The 24203-nt window shown below is 46.2% G+C and overlaps 2 protein-coding genes across 4 annotated transcripts in view; both read right to left on the reverse strand.

Moving 5' to 3' along the window:
• tmem259 (transmembrane protein 259) overlaps positions 1 to 14271 on the reverse strand; it is a 34533-nt gene extending 20262 nt beyond the window's left edge. For all 3 annotated transcript variants that reach the window (XR_013935715.1, XM_080473395.1, XM_080473396.1), the window contains exons 1-6: positions 13961 to 14271; positions 6356 to 6592; positions 2811 to 3119; positions 1975 to 2077; positions 1612 to 1722; positions 1083 to 1205 (exon numbers count right to left, since the gene is read on the reverse strand). Coding sequence is in view for 2 of the 3 variants with exons in the window: in XM_080473395.1 (XP_080329521.1) it covers positions 1083 to 1205; positions 1612 to 1722; positions 1975 to 2077; positions 2811 to 3119; positions 6356 to 6571 (862 nt within the window). In the remaining variant the exon portion in view is untranslated. The remainder of the gene's footprint in view (positions 1 to 1082; positions 1206 to 1611; positions 1723 to 1974; positions 2078 to 2810; positions 3120 to 6355; positions 6593 to 13960) is intronic.
• Positions 14272 to 14834: 563 nt separating this feature from the next.
• vcam1b (vascular cell adhesion molecule 1b) overlaps positions 14835 to 24203 on the reverse strand; it is a 20682-nt gene continuing 11313 nt past the window's right edge. The window contains exons 5-9 of the mRNA XM_080473394.1: positions 22731 to 23024; positions 17168 to 17500; positions 16756 to 17031; positions 16150 to 16410; positions 14835 to 15631 (exon numbers count right to left, since the gene is read on the reverse strand). Of these exons, the coding sequence (XP_080329520.1) occupies positions 15480 to 15631; positions 16150 to 16410; positions 16756 to 17031; positions 17168 to 17500; positions 22731 to 23024 (1316 nt within the window). The 3' untranslated portion in view covers positions 14835 to 15479. The remainder of the gene's footprint in view (positions 15632 to 16149; positions 16411 to 16755; positions 17032 to 17167; positions 17501 to 22730; positions 23025 to 24203) is intronic.

Below are 24203 nucleotides of genomic sequence, written 5' to 3' on the forward strand. Positions count from 1 at the left end.
TCAGAGCATATTTAGCATTTTTCACATTGTTTTTTTTTAACATTTTAACTTGGCTATTTTCTTTTGCATATTCAGTGTTTGAATTATTGATGTCTTTTTTTGGGGTTTTTAACTTAGCTATTTTCTTAACGCATTTCGCATTACCGCGTCCATACGCAGTGGTGAGCAGTCAGGGGCAGCACTGCTAGCACTGCAAGCCCCGTCAAAAATGATTGTTTTTTTTATTTTAATCAAAAAGTGATTCTGAAATCTGTGTCTGGAATCAATTAGGCTGCTTGTTCAGTCTGCAACTTTATCCAGAAAATGACTGGTTCTATTTTGAGGAGCTCAAATCTCCTACGTCCTCTAAACGCATCACAGCAGGAACTGCATCGCTAACTTCTGATGGAAGCTGGATGCGGCTATTGGCTTAAAATGTTGAGTGACAGGATCATCAGCCAATCAGATTGTGATGTTATTGACGGAACGCCCCAGGGCGAGCAGAGTTTCTAGTGCTGGTCTGGGTGTCATCATTGAAATGAGCGTCACTGATTGGCCCATGAGCAGGTGGTGATGACGCACTGTAATTATCTGATGTTCTGGAGGTGATGGCGGCGAATTTAACATCTAGCTCAGGTGATACGATGGCGAACCTGCTTCTGGGCCTTTTTCAAGGAGCTCGTTTGAAGAAGAAATGGAAACTGTGAGGAGAGGAAGACCGACAGCAACAATGGAAGGTCGAACTCAGACCAACAAAGGCTTTGTGCAGCATTTTACATCGGGATGGATTTCATCTATAAGTGATGGTGGGTGCTCGGTTAATTTTTTTTACTTTCTCTGGATTAGATTGGCGCTGCTGTTGGTATTTGGTGCTATTTTTGATTGTAAAGTGATGTTTCCCATACAATTAAAATACATCAGGTTTTGGTTTGACCATATCGCTCCGTTCATTCATCTCTGCATAGCCTGTTATTGTCATTCACACAGACAGACGAGCGCACATGCATGACAGTAGAACGCGGGACTCGCACGGTCCAAACCTCCTGTTAGACATTGTTACTGTTGGCCCTGACTGAAACACCACGGCACGCTACTGTCCATACCTTTGTTCTCCTCGTTCTCAGCTAGCGCCTTGACGCTGGACATCAGGATGTCATCGTAGCCCAGAAACTCGTCTAGCAGGAAGCGGCTGAAGCCATCGCCAAAACACTCGTCCTTCATTGGGTCTGCACAGGAAAACGCATCACATCATTAGCCTTGCTGCTAGCATGTGGTGTTTAGCATGTATTGGTTAGCATCCGATCATTAGCCTTGCTGTTAACGTGTGGTGGGTAGCATGTGGTGGTTAGCATTCCATCATTTGCCTTGCTGTTAACGTGTGGTTAACCGTTAGCACTCGCGGTTAGCATATGTTGACATCCTGTCATTTGCTCACTGTTAACGTGTTGAGGTTAGCATGTGGCTGTTAGCGTATGCTGCTTGGCATGCTAGCGGTTAGCGTGTGGCTATAAACATGCTAGTAGGTAATGCTGTAGCAGTTACCGAGGGTGACGAGCATGACATGGATGTTGAGTCTCTGTTGAAGTATGTTGCTTAACGTGTTGCTTAGTATGTTAGTGTGCTCGCGGTTACCGAGGGTGACGACCATGACGGGGATGTTGAGTCGTTGCCGGGTGCTCTGGGAGAGTCGCAGGAAGCCATACTCCAGAGAATACTCCACCATGTACTCCTCCTGAGGCCACGCTGGAAAACAAGGAAGGGGGTGGAGTTTAATGAAACAGCAGGAAGAGTCTTTTAATTTAGTTTAATTAACTTTTTTTTGTTGCCTTTTTTTATTTTAAAATCCTTTTTTATACTTACATTTTTCTTTTATTCAATATAAGTTTCCTTGAATTGTCCTTTAATTTTTATCACTTATACAGAAAGTGAAGTGTGGGCGGGTCCGAGTAGGTGTGGGCGGGGTCAGGGTGTAGTAGGCGGGGTCACAGGTCTTACCTTTGGGGCTCTGACTGAAGGAGACATCCTGGCTGCTGTTGGTTCCGCTCCCTCCTCCTCCAATCACAGACGGCTTCAGGCGTGGCTCCAGGTCCAGTTCAAACTGAGAGTTAGCATGAGCTCATTGGCATGTTGCTAGCATACTGTGATCTCACGTCGCTATGCAAAGAACATGCTAACTACAGCCTGATAACCACAGCATGCTAACCACAGTTTACGAATGACAATGTAGTATCATCGACGTGCTTGCGAAATTCTAATGACAGCATGCCAACGGTGACATGCTAACGATTATGTGCAGGCTAATGATGCGCTAACGGTAAAACGCTAATGACGGCAGGTGACCAATGGCAGGCAAACGACAGCTTTGTGTTAGTTCGCTCGTTGTCGTTTTGGTAGCCAACAACATTATTCTAACATCCCAATGACAGATTGTTGTCGTTCATCTATTATTGTTAGCCTGCTGTTGCATGTTGCTAGGCTGATAAGTTCCATGCAGGTGGGCGGAGCCTTAGTCGTTAGCTCGCCATCATTTGCATGTTGCTAGGTTACTTGGCTCCGCCCAGCAGCACAGAGCTTTAATGGTTAGCTCGCTGTCATTAGCATATTTTGGGGCGGCATAGCTTGGTTGGTAGAGCGGTCGTCTCCCAAACGGAATGTTGCAGGTTCGATTCCCATCTCTGCCTGCCTACATGCCGAAGTGTCCTTTGGCAAGACACTGAACCCCAAACTGTCCCCATTGGAGTGACAGCCAGAGCTGTGCAGCCACCTGCACAGCGCTTTAGTCGTTAGCTCGCTATCATTAGCATGTTGCTAGGTTACGAGGCCTTGCCCACCTGCACTGAGCTGTTGTGGAACACGCCGACGCTCATCTCCTCCTCTTCCTGCTCATCTTCTTGTTCGACCTCCTGTGGGGGGCTGGCCCCGCCCCCTGCAGTCTCTGGCCCCGCCCTCTCCTGCTCCCGGAAAGGGGGCGGGGCATGGAGGTGGTGCAGGAAGACCGACGCTCTGCTGGAGTTCCGCTGGATCTCCACCCGCAGGACGCCGTCGCGTGGCCAACGCTCTCTCACCGCCTGCAGGCAGTCGATGGGCGAGCGAGAGAACGCCATGTGGATGTAGGCCAGGATAAACAACACCAGCAGGGCCTGTAAACAAATAAATAACATGGCCATGTGGAGGTAGGCCAGGATAAACAACACCAGCAGGGCCTGTAAACAAATAAATAACATGGCCATGTGGAGGTAGGCCAGGATAAACAACACCAGCAGGGCCTGTAAACAAATAAATAACATGGCCATGTGGAGGTAGGCCAGAATAAATATCAGAGACCATAGGCCTGTACTATGAAGCTGGATTTTCTCTTATCCAGATAACTTCAGGATTAACTCTGGTTTTCTGTACTATGAAGCTGGATTTTCTCTTATCTAGATAACTTCAGGATTAACTCTGGTTTTCTGTACTATGAAGCTGGATTTTCTCTTAACCAGATAACTTCAGGATTTACTCTGGTTTTCTGTACTATGAAGCTGGATTCTCTCTTAACCAGATAACTTCAGGATTAACTCTGGTTTTCTGTACTATGAAGCTGGATTTTCTCTTAACCAGATAACTTCAGGATTTACTCTGGCTTTCTCTACTATGAAGCTGGATTTTCTCTTAACCAGATAACTTCAGGATTAACTCTGGCTTTCTCTACTATGAAGCTGGATTTTCTCTTATATGTTATATGTTCTCTAGAACATAACCTGCTCCGGTGCAGGTTATGTTCTGGATAAGAGGTCAGAGCTCCGCCTCCTGACCAATCAGATCTCTTGAAAATGCCCCGCCCATTCTTAACTGATGGTGATTGGTGGGCAGGTTCAGGGCTGAACAAAGAGGAGAGGAGTCCTGGTCACTGAGGCTCTGAAGGAGGTTCTTGTTCTTGACTTGTTCCAAGTCTGTTGATCTGGAATAATGAGGTTCATGATCACACCTGACAGAACTGCAGAACCATGAACTCATGGAACCAGAACTCCTCCTGTCGTCACGGTGATGAATTAATATTCCAACAGGAAACACAAGAGAACCTCCGCCTCAGAACCAGTGATGGAGAATGTAAAGTAAAAGAAGAGCAGTGAGGAAGTTCTGCCTGGAACCGTTCTGCTGGAATAAAGTGGAACTGAGTGATCACAGTCCGTTTATATGGCTGATAAATTAAGATCTTATAATCTCACTAAGTCACACATTAAAGAGGCAGGAAGGTTCTGGCTTTGGCTGCAGCAGCAGTGTTGCTTTGAGCTGCTGGATGTGTTTGAATTCTTCATAATCTCAGAGAATAACTGCTCCTTCAGTAATCTGTAAACTGCTCTGCAGGATTTCTCCCTGAGTGTGATTGGTCAGACGCTGCAAACTCCGTCCCTTCCACGTGAACGCGCACACGTAGGTCTGGGATGAACCAGAGAGTTGATAATCTGCTGTAATCTGTAGTAACGGTGATCAGGATCATGTACATCTGGATCAGTCAACCAGGAAACAGAGAGATCCTGGATATGTTGATCAGGGTTCCTAGTACAGGCCACTGTACTAGGAACCGGGATTAACATACCAGGAAATTTCTGTTACCTGGATTAACAGGTAACAGAAAGATTTCCTGGTATGTTAATCCAGGTAACAGAAAGATATCCTGGTATGTTAATCCAGGTAACAGAAATTTCCTGGTATGTTAATCCAGGTAACAGAAAGATATCCTGGTATGTTAATCCAGGTAACAGAAATTTCCTGGTATGTTAATCCAGGTAACAGAAAGATATCCTGGTATGTTAATCCAGGTAACAGAGATATCCTGCTATGTTAATCCAGGTAACAGAAAGATATCCTGGTATATTAATCCAGGTAACAGAGATATCCTGCTATGTTAATCTAGGTAACAGAAAGATATCCTGGTATATTAATCCAGGTAACAGAGATATCCTGCTATGTTAATCTAGGTAACAGAGATATCCTGCTATGTTAATCCAGGTAACAGAGATATCCTGCTATGTTAATCCAGGTAACAGAAAGATATCCTGCTATGTTAATCCAGGTAACAGAAAGATATCCTAGATATGTTGATCAGGTTCCTAGTAGGGATGTCCCGATCAGATCGGTAGATATCGGATCAGAGCCGATATTAGTGATTTGTGAGTGATCGGGAATCAGCAAATCCAGCCGATCACCCAACCGATCTTAAGAAAAAAAGAAAAAAGAAAAACGCGGTCCACTACGTCACCTAATAACCACAACAATCAGGGACTAGAAGCTCGGGTGGAGCTGCAGAAGCTAGAAGCAGGCGGAGCGGGGCCATAGACCTATAAAACTAGAGTGATATATAGTGGGTTATGTGTTTATGTTCAGGAGTCTACTTCTATATCTCTATGTGGTCTGTCTTCTTCTGTGTTCTTGTTGTTTGGGGAGTCACAGTGTCGTGTGGATGTTCCTCAGTTTACAACAACAACTAAAGAAAAAGCCGCAGCGAAGCAGAAAACTCAGTGCGGCTTTAAAATAAAGGATTTTAAAATAAAGGATTTAAAAAAAGGGATTTCAAAATAAAGGATTTCAAAATAAAGGATTTTAAAATAAAGGCTCAGTCCCCACAGGGGAGCGATATGGTGAAACAAGAACCCAGAAGGTTCCTCTAGTTTGAAGGGAGACTGGGATATTCTGAATAAGTTTTTGAGAGTACTATGTTCAGAGTACTTTAGTCAAACAGGTTTTACCACTTTGAAGTAGAATGAAGTGTTTATAATTCACATTGAAATGTAAAAGTTTAGTGACATTCAGGTCAAACCTCTCATACTGCTTTAAGGTAAACTGGAATTTAATACACAAAGAAGTTACATTGGAGCCTGAGAGTATTTATGTTTAAGTCGTTCTGAGAAGAATTTTGATTCAATAAGTGAGTTTTACAATAATTTCTAGGTAAACGAAGCTTCTGCCAATAGTACTTCTAGCTTCAGACGTCTTAGTCGCTCCAGAAACACACTATTGAGTATATTTGTAATAGTAATGGAAGTATCGGATCGGAAAAGTATCGGTATCGGCCGATACTCAATTCTCAAAAATCGGATCGGTATCGGGGGCCAGAAAGTGTGATCGGGACATCCCTAATTCCTAGTACAGAGTACGAGGATATCTCTGTTACCTGGATTAACAGGTAACAGAGATTTCCTGGTATGTTAATCTAGGTAACAGAACGATATCCTGGTATGTTAATCTAGGTAACAAAGATATCCTGATATGTTAATCTAGGTAACAGAACGATATCCTGGTATGTTAATCCAGGTAACAAAGATATCCTGGTATGTTAATCTAGAGTCGTCGTATAGACTCCAGTAAACAACAGTACACAACAAGCGGGCGTCACCTTGAGCAGGACGAAGAACTCGAAGACTCTCCTGAAGGACGGCGGGAAGAGGCGAGCGTAGGTGACGGCCATCTTGAAGAAGAGGGCGTGGAAGAGGCGGTCCCGCACGTTGATCAGTGGATTGGGGTTGGGGTTCCGGATACGGTTCCCGGGTCCAGGCCCCATGTTGTTGTTGTTGAGCGGGACGTTGTTGTTGTTAGCCTGGTTCTCCGACATGGTGTCCCGCCTGGAGCTATCCTGGAGACCAAGACACCAGATACTGTGACTCCTCCCAATTCCTCTTCAGACCACTCCCAGTTACTGTCTTCAGACCACTCCCAAATCAGGTCCTTAGAATCCTCCCAATCCCTTGCGTGCATCCTAATAGCCCCTCCTGTCTCCTAATAGCCCCTCCTGTCTCCTACTAGCCCCTCCTGTCTCCTACTAGCCCCTCCTGTCTCCTAATACAGGGCTCGACATCAAGAACTGTCCGACCATCCGGGGCTAGTAAAAGTTTTGCTCGGGCAAGTGAATCATCTGCCCACTTTGCCCGAACGGGCTCGTGGTTTTTAGGGACAGGGCCGATCCGATCCAGTATCGGTATCGGGTTCTGATATCAACATAATTCACGGATCCAAAATTTCGGCGGATTTTAGTCTCAAAACACCACAAAGCAACACAGCAACGTGGATGTTAGCAAAGCAACGTAGCAACGTGGATGTTAGCAACGTGGATGTTAGCAAAGCAGCACAGCAACGTGGATGTTAGCAAAGCAATAGCAACGTGCAATGTTTTCAAAGCAACACAGCAACGTGCAATGTTTTTAAAGCAACACAGCACTGTGGATGTTAGCAAAGCAACGCAGCAACGTGGACGTTAGCAAAGCAACACAGCAACATGCAATGTTTTCAAAGCAACACAGCAACGTGGATGTCAGCAAAGCAACACAGCAACGTGCAATGTTAGCAAAGCAATGCAGCAACGTGGATGTTAGCAAAGCAACACAGCAACGTGGATGTTAGCAAAGCAACACAGCAACATACAATGTTAGGAAAGCAACACAGCAACATGCAATGTTAGCAAAGCAACGCAGCAACGTGGATGTTAGCAAAGCAACGTAGCAACGTGGATGTTAGCAACGTGGATGTTAACAAAGCAGCACAGCAACGTGCAATGTTTTCAAAGCAACACAGCACTGTGGATGTTAGCAAAGCAACGCAGCAACGTGGACGTTAGCAAAGCAACACAGCAACATGCAATGTTTTCAAAGCAACACAGCAACGTGCAATGTTAGCAAAGCAATGCAGCAACGTGGATGTTAGCAAAGCAACACAGCAACGTGGATGTTAGCAAAGCAACACAGCAACATGCAATGTTAGGAAAGCAACACAGCAACATGCAATGTTAGCAAAGCAACGCAGCAACGTGGATGTTAGCAAAGCAACGCAGCAACGTGGATGTTAGCAAAACAACGCAGCAACGTGGATGTTAGCAAAGCAACACAGCAACGTGCAATGTTAGCAAAGCAATGCAGCAATGTGGATGTTAGCAAAGCAACACAGCAACGTGGATGTTAGCAAAGCAACACAGCAACATGCAATGTTAGGAAAGCAACACAGCAACATGCAATGTTAGGAAAGCAACACAGCAACGTGGATGTTAGCAAAGCAACGCAGCAACGTGGATGTTAGCAAAACAACGCAGCAACGTGGATGTTAGCAAAACAACGCAGCAACGTGGATGTTAGCAAAGCAACACAGCAATGTGGATGTTAGCAAAGCAACGCAGCAACGTGGATGTTTTCAAAGCAACGTGGATGTTAGCAAAGCAACGCAGCAACGTGGATGTTTTCAAAGCAACGTGGATGTTAGCAAAGCAACAAAGCAACGTGGATGTTAGCAAAGCAACGCAGCAACGTAGATATTAGCAAAGCCGTAGTCCAGCAGGGCGGCGCTCTGCAGCCAGACGTCAGTGTTTTCAGCCTCCAGCTCTGGGAGGAGAACAGCTCTGACATCAGAACAATGAGCAGCAGCTCCTCCAGGCTGTCAGCAGGCGATTCACACCTCCCTGAAGCTGCGTCCTCCTCCACGCTAAACTCCCTGAAAATAGTCCCAATGGTTGGAGCTGCGTTAGAGCTGGAAACATTGTGTTGCTGCTGCCTTGCTCAAGAGTTTCCCCAGGGATTAATAAAGTCTTTCTGAGCTTTTAAAGATAGAACTAGTTTATTATGAGATGATGACGTCTTTGTACTGCTTCCTTCTCTGTCCTGATACTAACCTCAAGGTGTCTTTAGAGAGAATACATGTATACATTAGTACATTTCATACTTTACTGTAGAGAGGAGTTTATTACAGCCTCATATACCATCAACAATAATTATAATAATAATATTAAAGCAAACAGCTCTGGTATCAGGATAGTATCAGCAGATATACATATTCAGGATCCTATCAGAAGTGAAGAAACGTGCTCAGTGCTTCCCTACTGCAGTATAGAGGAGCAAGTTCCTGAAGCTGTTCCTCCATCACACTCCTGGAATAAGAACTTTTCAATGTTCAGGAATTTTCTAAATATTTTAGTGACAAACTGGATCCACATTCTGTCAGTTTGTGTACTACAGTACTGCACTCTGTCATGCACCAGTTTGTGTCTTTTTATTGGTGTACTCTAGTCACTGAATACTATCAGTTAATTATGATACTACAATGTATTTTCTGTCTAAAACTAGTCAATCATTCTCTAGTAGGCACAAGAATTATATTCTTCTCTTTAAATCATGAATGCAGTACTTGTATATAATAGTTGTTTTCAACTATTCTAAGGTATTGAAATGACTGTTAATGTGTAAATAAATTAAATATGTCAATGAACTGTGATAGGCTCAATGTCTAAATATTTCAGTACTATGTCAGAACCTGCATGGATACTCTCATGGAAAGAAGTTAAACTGTAAAAATCATTTGTGAAATCCTTTTATATTTGTCTGGTCATTTTTAATTATAGTGAAATGTACCTCAAGTTTATTTAAAAAACAACTACAGAAACATATTACAATGGATTTAATGGTCGAATTAATACTTTACCCAAGCTTATAAATTTCCATTAAACTTCTAAAGTAAAAATGTGTCCGAGCAAGTAAAAAGTATCTCAAAACTTTTAATGTGAAGTCCTGTAAACATTGAATCATGAAGATATTGTGGTGAACAGGCTTTGGTACTGACATCCACCCCGTCTTCACATCCAAACCCTCCCCAGAACTTTGACTGATCACATAGTGAGAAGGTACCTATGGATCATTTCTCTGGAGAAACTATATTCTGCTAGTATATCATCATGTACTGTAAATATCACTGGAAACTTAAGACTAAAAGAATACTGAAGATATTGAAATGAAACTTTAATACTGATCCCAAACCCCCAGACATTAAGCCCTGCCTGGTATGGCAGCTCTCTCCAGCAAACATTCCAGGCTGGACCCTGCTGGGTTCACCCCACAGCTGAGTGCTCCACAACAGCCACATGCCTTGCTATGCAGGGCTGCCGTACCAGGTATGGCTGCTCCACAACAGCCACATGCCTTGCTATGCAGGGCTGCCGTACCAGGTATGGCTGCTCCACAACAGCCACATGCCTTGCTATGCAGGGCTGCCGTACCAGGTATGGCTGCTCCACAACAGCCACATGGCAGGTGCAGCACAAGAAGATACTCAAATGAATATTTGTCTTTCTCCGGTTAATTTATGACCGTTTCATTTTAATTACATTTGAATGTAATTTTATTGAAACACATCTGTCTCATGACTGGTAATACACAGAGCAGAGACATACATGTACCAAATCAGAACACATGCAGGGAGCTCAGCTTGAACTATGAGGAGTCTGGACTCAGTCCAGTAGATACTATACTATACTATACTATACTATACTATACTAAGATGCATGCGATACAGGATGAAGTAACTCGTAGTAGTCTTTTTAGACAAACAAGTGCTCCACCACCATGTTGTAATGGAATCTACAATGATGCCTGAATATGAGCTAATAAAAGAAGCAGCAGTCTTGTATGAAGTACAGTTACACAGCATCTTGCAGTAGTTTGAATCAGGTCATTATAAAAACTAGAACAACTGGAGAACTTCAAGCTGTTGATGTACGATGTACATAAGCCATCGCCTGAGCAAAAGTGCAAAGCCACTGTAACCAAACAGCAGCAGGCAGGTGATGAGGGAGGGGGGGCGACTGCATTCTCAGACGCTTGGTAGTTTTTTGCCATGTACCATAAGTACGTGAAGACCGCGGCCGATATTTTCTTCCTGATTCATGATCTGCATTTTGGTCAGTGACGCGCTGCGTCTTACCTTTAAAATCTACATTTTGATTGGATAGCGTCACGTAATCCCTCTGGATTCCCTCAAAAAACTCCTCGTCCACCATTTTGAATTTTTCACTTCCATCAACATTCAGATCGTCTCCAGAACGCATTAAAAACTCACTGAACTTCAACACATACAAACAACTTCAAGGGATTAAGGGACGCTTTTGAAAGGTGAAACGACGTCTGTCTGATTATTTTGACTTTCTAATCCCAAAGTTTCATAACTTCTTATAGTTCAGAAAACAAGTTGATGAGGAGGAGGAAGAGGAGGAGGAAGAGGAGGAAGAGGAGGAGGGACAGGATTTGATTGGTTATTTGTTATTGCAGCGCCAATCTTGATACTATCAAATGTATTTCAGACCAAGAACAAACTTAAAATATATATTAATATTCCTCCAGATTTCTGGAGCTCTTGACAGGAAGCAGCACTGTGCTGCACTTCTTAAAGATTTGTCCAAAGCTCTGGACACTGTCCACCATGAGGTTCTAGAACTCAGACTTCTGAGCTCAGCTCTCTCAGAAGAAGCGGTTGCTGGTTCTCCAACTATCTGAGAAGTGGGTCGCAGTGCCTGAGGTATGACGGGGTGTGCTCAGAGTTTATACCCGTCCACAAGGGTGTGCCGCAGGGCTCTGTGCCCGCTCCACTTTTATTTACAATTCATGTAAATAACCTCGGTCAAAATGTGACAAATGCCACTGTACATCTTTATGCTGATGACACTATTGTGTACTGTGGTGCTGAATCTCCTGCACAAGCAGTGGAATTGTGCAAAAAGCCTTTGCTGTCCTTCAGAACACACTGCTCGGACTGAAACGTGTTTTAAAGGCAGACAAGTGGAAGCTGATGTTCTTCAGCAGGTCAAAGAGCTTCACAATGTCCCTGGATTGTCTCCTGTTCATGGACAGGAGGTGCTTCACTCTTACCAATACCTGGGCATAGTGATCGGTGTTAAAGCACGTGTTCTGTCGCTGGTGAAACGCTGAGGCTGAAGCTGAGGCTGAGGCTGAAGCTGAGTTTCTATTTTACAAACAAATTTGTTTTTCTTTTAATGTAGAAAATTGTCTTGTTGCTGCAACTTGTTTTCCTGTTTTAGATGAAGGAGATCTTTGTATATGAAGGCCTCTGCTCAGTGCCTCCATATGGTGGATAGTGCTCACCATGCAGCCTGGAGGTTCACCACTGCTGCTAGAGCTGGGACTCACCACTGCTGCTAGAGCTGGGACTCACCACTGCTGGTAGAGCTGGGACTCACCACTGCTGCTAGAGCTCAGACTCACCACTGCTGGTAGAGCTCAGACTCACCACTGCTGGTAGAGCTGGGACTCACCACTGCTGGTAGAGCTCAGACTCACCACTGCTGGTAGAGCTCAGACTCACCACTGCTGGTAGAGCTGGGACTCACCACTGCTGGTAGAGCTGGGACTCACCACTGCTGGTAGAGCTCAGACTCACCACTGCTGGTAGAGCTGGGACTCACCACTGTCAGTGGTACTCCCGGGTTGCTTGGACCGCTCTGGCGAGCCGTAGGCTCCTGCACTGCTACTCCTTTATTTATAAGGTCTGCTTCCTGTTATCTATGTGTTTTTATCCTGCAGAGAAGTACTGGACAGTACTCTTTGTGTCCCAGGACCTTTCTATGCTCTCTGTCCCAAATGCTGGGAAAAGGGCTTCTGGGTGTTCTGCCCCTTCGACCTGGAATCTGCTGCAGAAGGACTTAAAGCTCAAGGACCTGGAGTCCTTCAATGTTTTTAAATGTAAGATGAAAGACTTGGAAGTGGACTGTGTCAGATGTTTTAGCTGGGCGGTCTGAACAGCTGACACCTTTAGTGCTCTGTAGGTTCTACTTGTGTCTCCGTCTGCAGCTTTGTCTTTTAGCTGCTGCCTGTCCTGGTCAGGTCTCCCAGGTTCTTATTCTCAATGGGACCAACCTGGTTAAATAAAGGTTAATAAAATAAAGTAAAAAAAATATATATATATATTTTTTTTTTTAAATAAAAAAAATAAAAAATAAAATAAAATAAAGAGTATAAAGAGACACACCTTCCCTGAAAGTTTCATTGAGATATCTTGATTATTAAAGAAACTAGTGTTTTTATGTAAAAAGTTTTTCGTCACAGATTTGGGTACTAATTACCTTTAAGACAATTTAACTAATTAGTAAACGTCTTTTGTCTATAAATTCCTTCTTTGTTCAGATATCTGGATGCTTTTGGTGTCATTTTCTGTGTTTTTCCTGCTCGTTCCAGTTCCATTCTATTTGGTTGACTTCTACATTTTTCTTCACAGACCTATATAAGGGAAGAAAAAGAAAAAGAAAGATGATATGCCTGCAACACAAAATGCAGAATAAAAAATAAATAAATCAATTGTTATTTCTATGATTATGATTTTAATAAAAACTAACAAAATATAACCTGTTTTAGCCTAGGAACCACTGATGCTTCCTTTAGAACCTCCTTTAGCTTAGGAACCACTGATGCTTCCTTTAGAACCTCCTTTAGCCTAGGAACCACTGATGGTTCCTTTAGAACCTCCTTTAGCCTAGGAACCACTGATGCTTCCTTTAGAACCTCCTTTAGCCTAGGAACCACTGATGGTTCCTTTAGAACCTCCTTTAGCCTAGGAACCACTGATGCTTCCTTTAGAACCTCCTTTAGCCTAGGAACCACTGATGCTTCCTTTAGAACCTCCTTTAGCCTAGGAACCACTGATGCTTCCTTTAGAACCTCCTTTAGCCTAGGAACCACTGATGCTTCCTTTAGAACCTCCTTTAGCCTAGGAACCACTGATGCTTCCTTTAGAACCTCCTTTAGCCTAGGAACCACTGATGGTTCCTTTACCAAAGGAGACCAGCTCATGTCCCCCCACAATTCCAACATTTAAAGGAACCCGCTCATCGGAGCGTTCAGGGAAACTCAGGATGACTGAAAAAGGAGCAGATCATGTAAGTTAGCAAAGCAATAATCTGCCTAGAACCACTTGAAATCATCTAGAACCCAGATCCCAACGAGGAATGTTCTGGATGTTGTAGAATCAACACAGTAAAGTCCAGTTTTTGTGCTCCAGGACCAGGACTCCAGGACCAGGACTCGGACTCTAGGACTCCAGGACCAGGACTCGGACTCTAGGACCAGTACTCCAGCACCGGGATGTTGCACCGGTTGTCGGGCTGCGGTGAAGCAGCTCCCCGGGCTTCGGTGCGTGTCACCCGGTCACTAGTCTCCACATCCCCACACTGCTCATCACCCACCTTTTCACTGCATCTCCGGGTCCATGTCCCGGTCCGAGGCCCGGGTCCCAGCCCGACACCGAGCCGAGCTGCAGACGCGGCAGCCCCGCGGGAAGCCGCTGGTAGCTCCGGGAGAACGAGCTCTGGGACGGTGGACGACAGCGGGGCGGGACGCAGAGCAGGTCGGGGAAGGAGGCTCCACAGCGGGAAGGAGGTTCGGATGAAGCCCGGTCCAACCTCCAGCTGCTAACTGGAGCTAACAGCTAACTCCTAAACGCGCTCTGACGGATCACAGTCACACCGGAAATTCGGGGACTGAAAAGCGGAAGTACGGGGACTTAAACAGGAAGTGACTTAAGAAGGACCGTTTGGTTCGGTGAGCGTTAGATGTGATGTTCAAGTTTGTCCACGAGGAGGAGACACAACTCCCTCCCCCACCACACACACACTGAAAACACAAACTATATGAAGACATACAAAATAACACACACGTACTAAAACACATATTAAAATACACACTTACTAAAACACAGTAACACATTCAAACACACACACTAAAACCCACGCAACAAACACAAAATAACACACACACACTATAATAAGACATAGGCAGTAGGAGAAACACACACACACAAACACTCAGACACATAGAGGTCAAAGGTCATTGAGTGAGAAACAGCAGACGAGAGAAAAAGACAAAACAACGAAATCAGCAAAAACACTGAGTGTGTGTGTGTGTGTTATTATATTTTGTGTGTGTGTCACTGTGTGGCTGCAACCTCTCACTTTAATGTGGCTGGAATTTCCTGTCTCTCTCACACAAACACACACACACACACGCACGCACGCACGCACGCACGCACACACACACACACACACACACACACACAGTAAACACGACAACAACACTTTTATTCCATTAAAACTGTTTTTTTTCTGACACTGTCATTGAACACAACTTTATTCATAAATCCTTCAGAGATGGTACACGTAGCAACACGCTAACAGCTAACAGGTGCTATTGCTACATATTAGCATGCTGTAGTGACATAATAATGTGTGGAAACAACATGCTAATATGTGCTAGCAGTGAGTAGTTTCATGTTAGCATGCGGCTACTATCTGCTCACATGTTGTAGCCTCGTTAGGAAGCAGTAGTCACATGCTAAGATGTTGTAGCCATGTTAGCAAATGGCAGCCACATGTTAGCATGTTGTAGCCACATGTTAAAATGTAGCCACGTTAGGAAGTGGTAGCCACATGTAAACACAAAATGTGGCTACAACATGTTAGCATGTGTGTAGAGCAGGCTAAAATGTGACTAAAACATGCTAAAATGTGGCTACCAATTGCTAGTCTGTCTATAACTTGTTAGTATGTGGCTACAATATTATAGCAACATATTAATAAGATGTAGCCACATGTTAGCATGTGCTAACCACATTGTAGTTCATTCACAGGTTGTAACCACATGCTAACATGTTGTAGCCACATGCTAACGATCCTTGCAGTCACAGTTTGAGGATGAGTTAGCCTCATGCTAGCTGGAGCTAGCTTGCAGAGCAAGCTGGTAGAAGCCTTTCTTCCTGGATCTCCTCAGGTATTCGATGATTAGCGCGGCGGCTAACAATACAGCTAGCGAACAGACGGCTGGGACTACGAGAAGAACTCGACTGGGACCAGGACCAGGACCTGAAGGGGAACAGGGATTTGCATTAGCTCTTAGCATGAAGATGCAGCTGTTAGCTTTGGTTTGAGTCTTGAAGCAGGAGTTAATAGTTAATAGCATTAGCTGCTAAGAGTAATTTGTAGCTGTCAGTAAGCTTTCGCCTGTTAGCAATATTTTGTAGCTTTTAGCATTAGATGTTAAAAATGGATTTCACTTCACTTATATAGCACTTTTACACCGCTTAAGCAGTCCTCACCGTTAATCATGTTCACCCATTTACACACACATTCACACATCAATGGAGGCAGATGCCATGCAGAGCTCAGTCTGTCCACTGGGAGCAGTGTGGAGTTCAGTGTCTTGCTAAAGGACACTTCGACATGTGGTCGGAGATGGGAGACGACCACTCTACCAATCGAGCCACAGTCGCCCCTAAACATAATGTTAGCATCTAGCCATTAGCATTTAGTTGTAATTGTTAGCTTTATCTGTTAGCATTTTCTGTTAGCATGCAGTTAATCACTAGCACAACACTACCAACCTGTGACCTTTAGCCTGAAGACTTGAACCTGGTAGCCAAGCCGGTTGCTAGCATTGACGCGGTACAGCCCCGAGTCTCTGTCGCCCACAGCGACCAGGAAGAAGTCGCCTTCATCAGAGAAATGCTGCGTCCCATCGGCGAGCCGCGTTAGCGTGACAGCAGCCGGTGGCGAACTCACGCTGCGGCAGCGAACCGTCACGTTGATTCCCGAAGGGACGACGTCCGATGGCATAATTGTAACCGTTGTGTTCCGTGGAGGAGCTGCAAGGATACATTAGCTGGAAATAATGCTAATAGCTGAAAATGAGACCAATCACTGATGCTAATAGCAACAAACTAATGCTAAAAGGCTCAAACTAAAGTTACTATTAGCTCAAGTTTAGCACTGTTAGCATGTAGCTCCATTTTGCTCTGTTAGCAGGTAGCATCCAGTTAGGTCTATTAGCATGTTAGCATCCAGTTAGCTCTGTTAGTATGTAGCATCCAGTTATCCCTATCAGCATGTCAGCTTCCAGTTAGCTCTGTTAGCATGTAGCTTCAGTAAGCTCTATTAGCATGTAGCTTGAGTTAGCTCTGTTAGCATGTTAACATCCAGCAAGCTCTGACCTCTGACCCTCAGGCTCACGGCCTCCATCTTGGATCCGTGATGATTGGCTGCTTCACAGGTGTATTGAGCGGAGTCTTCCAGGGCGACTGAGGAAATGATGAAGGTGAGAGAGGAGGAGGAAGAGGCGGGGTCAGTTCTCTGAAGCTCCGTCCCCTCCCTCTTCAGAACCAGTGTGGGGGGCGGAGCTCCGTCTGATTGACAGCTGAAGGTCACGTGATGTCCCTCTAACACATCAGAACCAGGACGTATCTGCAGGGAGGAGCTGGTGGGCGGAGCTAACCACGCACACACACACACACACACACACACACACACACACACACACACACACACACACACACATTACATTAATACACACAAAATAAAAGACACAAAATAACACGCACACAAAGTTACACACTTGAGACTCACACTGGAGATCCAGGTGGATTCTAGTCTCTCTGATCCTCCAAACGTCTCCGTTCTGGTCCAGGACCTCGGCGCTGCAGGTCAAAACCAGATCCCAGTTCTGGTCAAAGTCCAGGTCTACATGGTCCACCTGGTACCTGAGGACCAGTGACAGGTTCCGCATCGACCCAGTGAATCGGAATGACTCAGACACCAGGACCCGGTCACCCTGCAGCCAGCGGACGCTCGCCTGATTGGACGAGAAGACGTCAATGACATCACAGCGGAGCTCCGCCTCTCGGCCAATCAGGACCGGGCTGGGGACTGGACCCGACAGGACCGGGTCCAACGGGAAGGCTGGGAGGGGGGGAGGGCTAGGGTTAGTTTGATGCTATAACAGGCTGATGATAACGGTTAGCTTGATGCTAAACCACTGGTGATGTTCAATTTAACACATGACATGGACTTTACTGGATGACGAGTTGACTTTTTAAACTCGGACTAAAAGATCCAGAGGCCTGTTGGAGGTGCGGTGGGACTGAAGGTCCACTGGTACCTGAGCTGTGGTCAGACCGACATCAGCCAGTAGGGCTGAAGGTCCACTGGTACCTGAGCTGTGGTCAGACCATCAGCCAGTAGGGCTGAAGGTCCACTGGTACCTGAGCTGTGGTCAGACCGACATCAGCCAGTAGGGCTGAAGGTCCACTGGTAGCTGAGCTGTGGTCAGACCATCAGCCAGTAGGGCTGAAGGTCCACTGGTAGCTGAGCTGTGGTCAGACCATCAGCCAGTAGGGCTGAAGGTCCACTGGTAGCTGAGCTGTGGTCAGACCATCAGCCAGTAGGGCTGAAGGTCCACTGGTACCTGAGCTGTGGTCAGACCATCAGCCAGTAGGGCTGAAGGTCCACTGGTAGCTGAGCTGTGGTCAGACCATCAGCCAGTAGGGCTGAAGGTCCACTGGTACCTGAGCTGTGGTCAGACCGACATCAGCCAGTAGGGCTGAAGGTCCACTGGTACCTGAGCTGTGGTCAGACCGACATCAGCCAGTAGGGCTGAAGGTCCACTGGTACCTGAGCTGTGGTCAGACCGACATCAGCCAGTAGGGCTGAAGGTCCACTGGTACCTGAGCTGTGGTCAGACCATCAGCCAGTAGGGCTGAAGGTCCACTGGTACCTGAGCTGTGGTCAGACCGACATCAGCCAGTAGGGCTGAAGGTCCACTGGTAGCTGAGCTGTGGTCAGACCATCAGCCAGTATTGGATAAAGATACAAAGATATCTTGTCAATGTCATCAAAAGGCAATTTTTTGCTCTGTCCAAAACTATATGTTCTTGGGGACAGTACATTGCTGTCTGGTCTCCCACAATCACTTCAATATTGGATGCAAACGGCTATTCTGATTGGTCGACAGATCATCCTCAGGAACCCTGGAGAACCTTGGAGAACCTCGGAGAACCTTGGGTTCAGGACCATTGAACTCGGCAGAGCTGCTCCCTCTGAGACAGTAGTTCTCAACCTTTTCGGGGTCCTGGACCCCCTGCATATTGAAGACCAACCCTGAGGACCCCCTGCCTCCACCAGTGTAAATGTCATAGGACAGTGGTCCTCTATTGTCCCCCAGAGGGGCAGAATCAGAGCGTCATTAGTAATAAGGGTCTGAACAGTCGCAGGTTTTTTGCTCTATGTCAGTAAAAGTTGTTTTAACTGCTGATGTTACCATCATTACTATTATTACTATTATCATGGTTAGTACTATAGTAGTAGTACTCAAGTTGGTTGTAGTAATAATTCAAGCCTGGGATTTTCAAAACTTGTGTTGAGGGTCACATGAAAAGTACTCTTGATAAAAGAGAGTAAAAGCAGCGATCTAGTTATTTAGTGACGGAGAGAGACATACAGGAGACAGAGAGACGGAGAGAGACATACAGGAGACAGAGAGACGGAGAGAGACATACAGGAGACAGAGAGATACGGAGACAGACATACAGGAGACAGAGAGAGACAAAGACAGACATTCAGGAGACAGAGAGCGACGGAGACAGACATACAGGAGACAGAGAGAGACAGAGACAGACAAACAGGAGACAGAGAGAGATGGAGACAGTGAGAGATGGAGACGGAGATGGAGACAGACATACAGGAGACAGAGAGAGACGGAGACAGAGAGAGACAGAGACAGACATACAGGAGACAGAGAGAGACGGAGACAGAGAGAGACGGAGACAGAGAGAGATGGAGACAGAGAGAGATGGAGACGGAGATGGAGACAGTGAGAGATGGAGACGGAGATGGAGACAGACATACAGGAGACAGAGAGAGACGGAGACAAAGAGATACGGAGACAGACATACAGGAGACAGAGAGATGGAGACAGACATACAGGAGACAGAGAGAGACGGAGACAGTGAGAGACAGAGAGAGACGGAGACAGTGAGAGATGGAGACAGAAAGAGACAGAGACAGACATACAGGAGACAGTGACAGTTTAACTGAATCCTCCACCCTTCTACTCGCAGTACTATCAGACAGTAAAACTTGCTTTAAGGTGTTTCCACATCAGCACCAGGAGTTCCTGAGTTCTTCATGTGACCTAATGCATCTGAAGATGGTTCTGGAATGGTTCTGACGTTCCTCATGTTCCTGAACACCTTTTATCAAGAACCAGCTGTACTGGTGAAGTTAGTAACTGAGCGTGTGGATTAGTAGTGATGTGTTCTACAGAGTGTCAGCATTCGCTCCCTGCAGCATCCTCCTCTCTGATCAACTCCATGGAGGTTCTCTGAATGCTGAGCGCTCTGGAGTGTGTCCACTGTTCAGTAGCTGCTGGGAGAAGACCTGGGGGGGTGGAGTCATGGGGGGTGGAGTCACATGTTTTTAAACTCAGTTGCTGATCTCACTTACCCGCAGCCTCCACCAGACACACCTGAGACGGTGATTCTCATGTCCTCTGGTCCTCCCCTGGCAGCTGGACACGTCTCTCATAGCAAAATCCTCAACTGAATAGAAGCAATTCTCCTGACTCAGCACATTCCTGACAGACTAGTGAACATATTAGTTTGTAACACGGTGGAACAATACTGCTGACGGTGCATAACGACTGGTGGTGATCCTCCATGTTTCCTGCTCTTGCTTGTAGCTCAGGATAAAAGGTGGGGACTGTCGGTGACGGAGTGACGCCTCCACCCTGAATCCTAGAATCCAGCTCAAAATGCTGATCCTGGTCAGGAACTGAGGTTCCTGCCAAACTTGTGGTGGTTCTGTGTGTGAACGCTCCTTTAACAGCTCCTCTACCGGTTCCTGTCCTTTCTCCTCCAGACTTCAAACTTCATCCACCAGATTAATTATTGTTTTCATGACTTCAGCATCAGCAGAAGGTTCCTCAGCTTTCACCAAGAGAGCTCGATGCTGCTGCTGCTCTCTTGTACCAATGCTGACAGAGCGTAGACCCAGAGCGTAGACCCAGAGCGTAGACCCAGAGCGTAGACCCAGAGGGTAGACCCAGAGCGTAGACCCAGAGCGTAGACCCAGAGCGTAGACCCAGAGGGTAGACCCAGAGCGTAGACCCAGAGCGTAGACCCAGAGGGTAGACCCAGAGCGTAGACCCAGAGCGTAGACCCAGAGGGTAGACCCAGAGCGTAGACCCAGAGCGTAGACCCAGAGCGTAGACCCAGAGCGTAGACCCAGAGGGCTTGTATCACCTCATGTTCTCTGTTTTGAGGCTGTGGGACTTTGGAGGCTCGTTGGTATTAAAGCTGCTGCATGCAGAGAGTTGAAGGTCTGATCCACTCTGCTGACCGCTCTGGTCTGCTGCAGATCTAGTATGGGTCGGTAATATCAAACTAACCCGTTCAGTCCAGTCAGAGTTCAGCTGAAGCTAGTATGGGTCGGTAATATCAAACTAACCCGTTCAGTCCAGAGTTCAGCTGAAGCTCTTCCTGCTGCAGCTCAGCTTGGTTCTTAGTTTAATGCTGACTCACTGCTGGTGACGGAGGTTTGGAGGGTGGTGGAACTGAAATCCGTGGACGTCTGAGCGGAGCAGCATTGACGTGATTACGTCAGATGAGCTCAGACTCTGGCTTCAACTACGGTGTAGGATGAGGATTAAAGGTAGAGCAGCACTTTTTATTACCACAAAACAGACTTTAGTTCACCTTGATGTGCATCTGATGGGCGGCGGCCAGACAGGAGGCGCCGCCCACTGAGGACCTCTCATAGGATCTTTTTTAAGAGATCCTTGATTTTCACGGACCCCTTGCAATTACACCACGGACCACTAGGTGTCCGCGGACCCCCAGTTGACAATCACTCATCTAGGATACTGGACAGAACAGTTAAGTATTATTTTAAGTGGGGCAGGTACCTCCACAGTCTAGATCAGGTACCTCCACAGTCTCCGGAGGTCACAGTCTAGATCAGGTACCTCCACAGTCTCCAGAGGTCACAGTAAAGATCAGGTACCGCCACAGTCTAGATCAGGTACCTCCACAGTCTCCGGAGGTCACAGTCTAGATCAGGTACCTCCACAGTCTCCAGAGGTCACAGTAAAGATCAGGTACCTCCACAGTCTAGATCAGGTACCTCCACAGTCTCCGGAGGTCACAGTCTAGATCAGGTACCTCCACAGTCTCCAGAGGTCACAGTAAAGATCAGGTACCTCCACAGTCTAGATCAGGTACCTCCACAGTCTAGATCAGGTACTTCCACAGTCTCCAGAGGTCACAGTAAAGATCAGGTACCTCCACAGTCTCCGGAGGTCACAGTAAAGATCAGGTACCTCCACAGTCTAGATCAGGTACCTCCACAGTCTCCGGAGGTCACAGTAAAGATCAGGTACCTCCACAGTCTAGATCAGGTACCTCCACAGTCTAGATCAGGTACCTCCACAGTCAAGCTAATGCTGGCCTCAGAGCTAACTCTCCGTCCATGAAACCACATTGCGGTCTGAGTGCTAACAGTTAGCTGTGGCCTGTTTTGTGCTGATGACTTGGCACTTCCGGTTTCTGACGGCCTGCGATGACTCGGCAGAAAAATACCCAGAGGTCAAAGGTCAGGAAGCTTCTTCAGCATGAAACTCTGAACAGGAAGTGACCCCGAGAGTGTGTGTGTGTGTGTTACAATCGTGTGTGTGTGTGTGTGTGTGTGTGTGTGTGTATATAAACCCTTCCAAATAACTTAACAGCCCCACTTAAGATTCCAGTGAGACGAGTGTGTGTGTGTGTGTGTGTGTGTGTGTGTGTGTGTGTGTGCGTGTGTGCGTGCGTGCGTGCGTGCGTGCGTGCGTGCGTGCGTGCGTGCGTGCGTGCGTGCGTGTGTGTGTGTGAACTCACAGTAGACCTGTTTGTACATTTGTTTCTGATCTCTTGTTTACTAAAGTTTTGCACTTTTGGAAAACTTTCCGACAGTTTAGTTTCTGACAGTTTAACACACTTTTTGAGTTTCAGCTATGAAGCTAGTATCAGTTTCACGGCTAGATAGTTACTCAAGTATTTCCAACATATTTCATGTATATTTCAGGTGTGTTTCCACTATATTTGATATACAGTATATTACAAGTGTGTTTCCGATCTATGTCAGGTGTATGTTGACTCACAGTAGACGTAGACCTGGACCAGTTTCTCCCGGATCACGCCACCACATTGCGCCCGGCAGGCGTACACCCTCTGCTGGTCCAGGGCCAGGTCCTGCAGGCGCAGCACGGTCCGACCATCCTGATCCTGGGAGTCCTGGTCCTGGGAGTCCTGGTTCCGGGAGTCATGGTCCCAGTCCGTCCAGGTCCAGACCAGGTCTGGGGGGTCCGGGCAGCCCGAGGCTCGACAAACTAGGACCACAGCTGAGCCACGATCCGCCGCTATCTGGGGGGAGGCCTCTACCTGGAGGGGGTGGGCTGGGGAGGCAGGGTCTCATAGTTACCATGGTTACAAGGGTTACAGGTTAGCGAGGCTACAGAGTTTAAAAAATGGCTAAAACTGTCGGTAAACAATGTAAAAAGTGAAAAAGACTTTGCAAGCAAGACTAAAACTGTCGTAAACGATGTGAAAGTTTTAAAAAAACATTGTAAACAAGTCTACGACATTTAGAAATGAGTCTAAAGTGTCGTAAACTATATTAAAGTTGAAAAAACATCATAAATGGGCCTAAAACTATCGTAAATAATGTGAAAGTTAAATACATTGGAAATTCAAGCTGCAAGCAGCGTTGAACGGTTCCTCACACCCCCGCACATGTTGAAAAGTGTTGAGTGTCGGGGTTTTGTGCATGTCTCCTCACTTCCTGCTTGCAGCAGGTGGCGCTATAGTTGCGGCTCCTGTTAGCTGCGGGTATGCTAATTAGTGCATATGCTCATTAGCTCATTATGGGCGGCATGGCTCGGTGAGTAGAGCGGTCGTCTCCCAATGGGAAGTTTGCAGGTTCGATTCCCATCTCTACCTGCCAACATGCCGAAGTGTCTTTGGGCAAGACACTGAAACCCTGAACTGCCTGTGAGAGGGAGTGTTGGTGGTCAGAGGGTAGATGTATGCTAATTAGTGCGTATGCGTATTAGCGCGAATAATTAGGGTGGATGTTAACATCAGCCCGCATGCTAACAAGCGTGGATGATAACTTTAGCGCACATGCTATTTAGCGAGTATCCTAATGTCAGCGCATATACCAATTAGCATGTATGCTAATGCTAGTGCGTTATGGTTGTGACTGTATTTTCACTGATCAGACGTGAACTCTCAAGCAACGTGTTAAGTTAGAGCCAGATCTGAGCACGTACACTCCACTTCCTGTTTCCAGCAGGTGGTGCCATGGCGGATGGTTGTACTTGTTGTATGGCTGTGATGAGGCTCTGATGCAGCGTATCAAGTTTGAGGTGGCTCTGACCACGTTCAGTCTATTTACGCTGCACTTCCTGTTTCATGGCCAAACAAACTGAGAGGCGAGGTCACGGCCACGCCCTCAAACCTTCGGGAGACATCTTGATAACTTTCCCTCTTCAAGCCCGTTTCTATCCAAAGAGTCCAAGTTGAAGTATCTTGGAGTTTCCCCCCCCCGGGACGAGTTCGCTCTGGAAAATTAG

Source organism: Lipophrys pholis (genome assembly GCF_963383615.2).
Source record: "Lipophrys pholis genome assembly, chromosome: 10".
In the NCBI taxonomy this organism is placed as follows: domain Eukaryota; kingdom Metazoa; phylum Chordata; class Actinopteri; order Blenniiformes; family Blenniidae; genus Lipophrys; species Lipophrys pholis.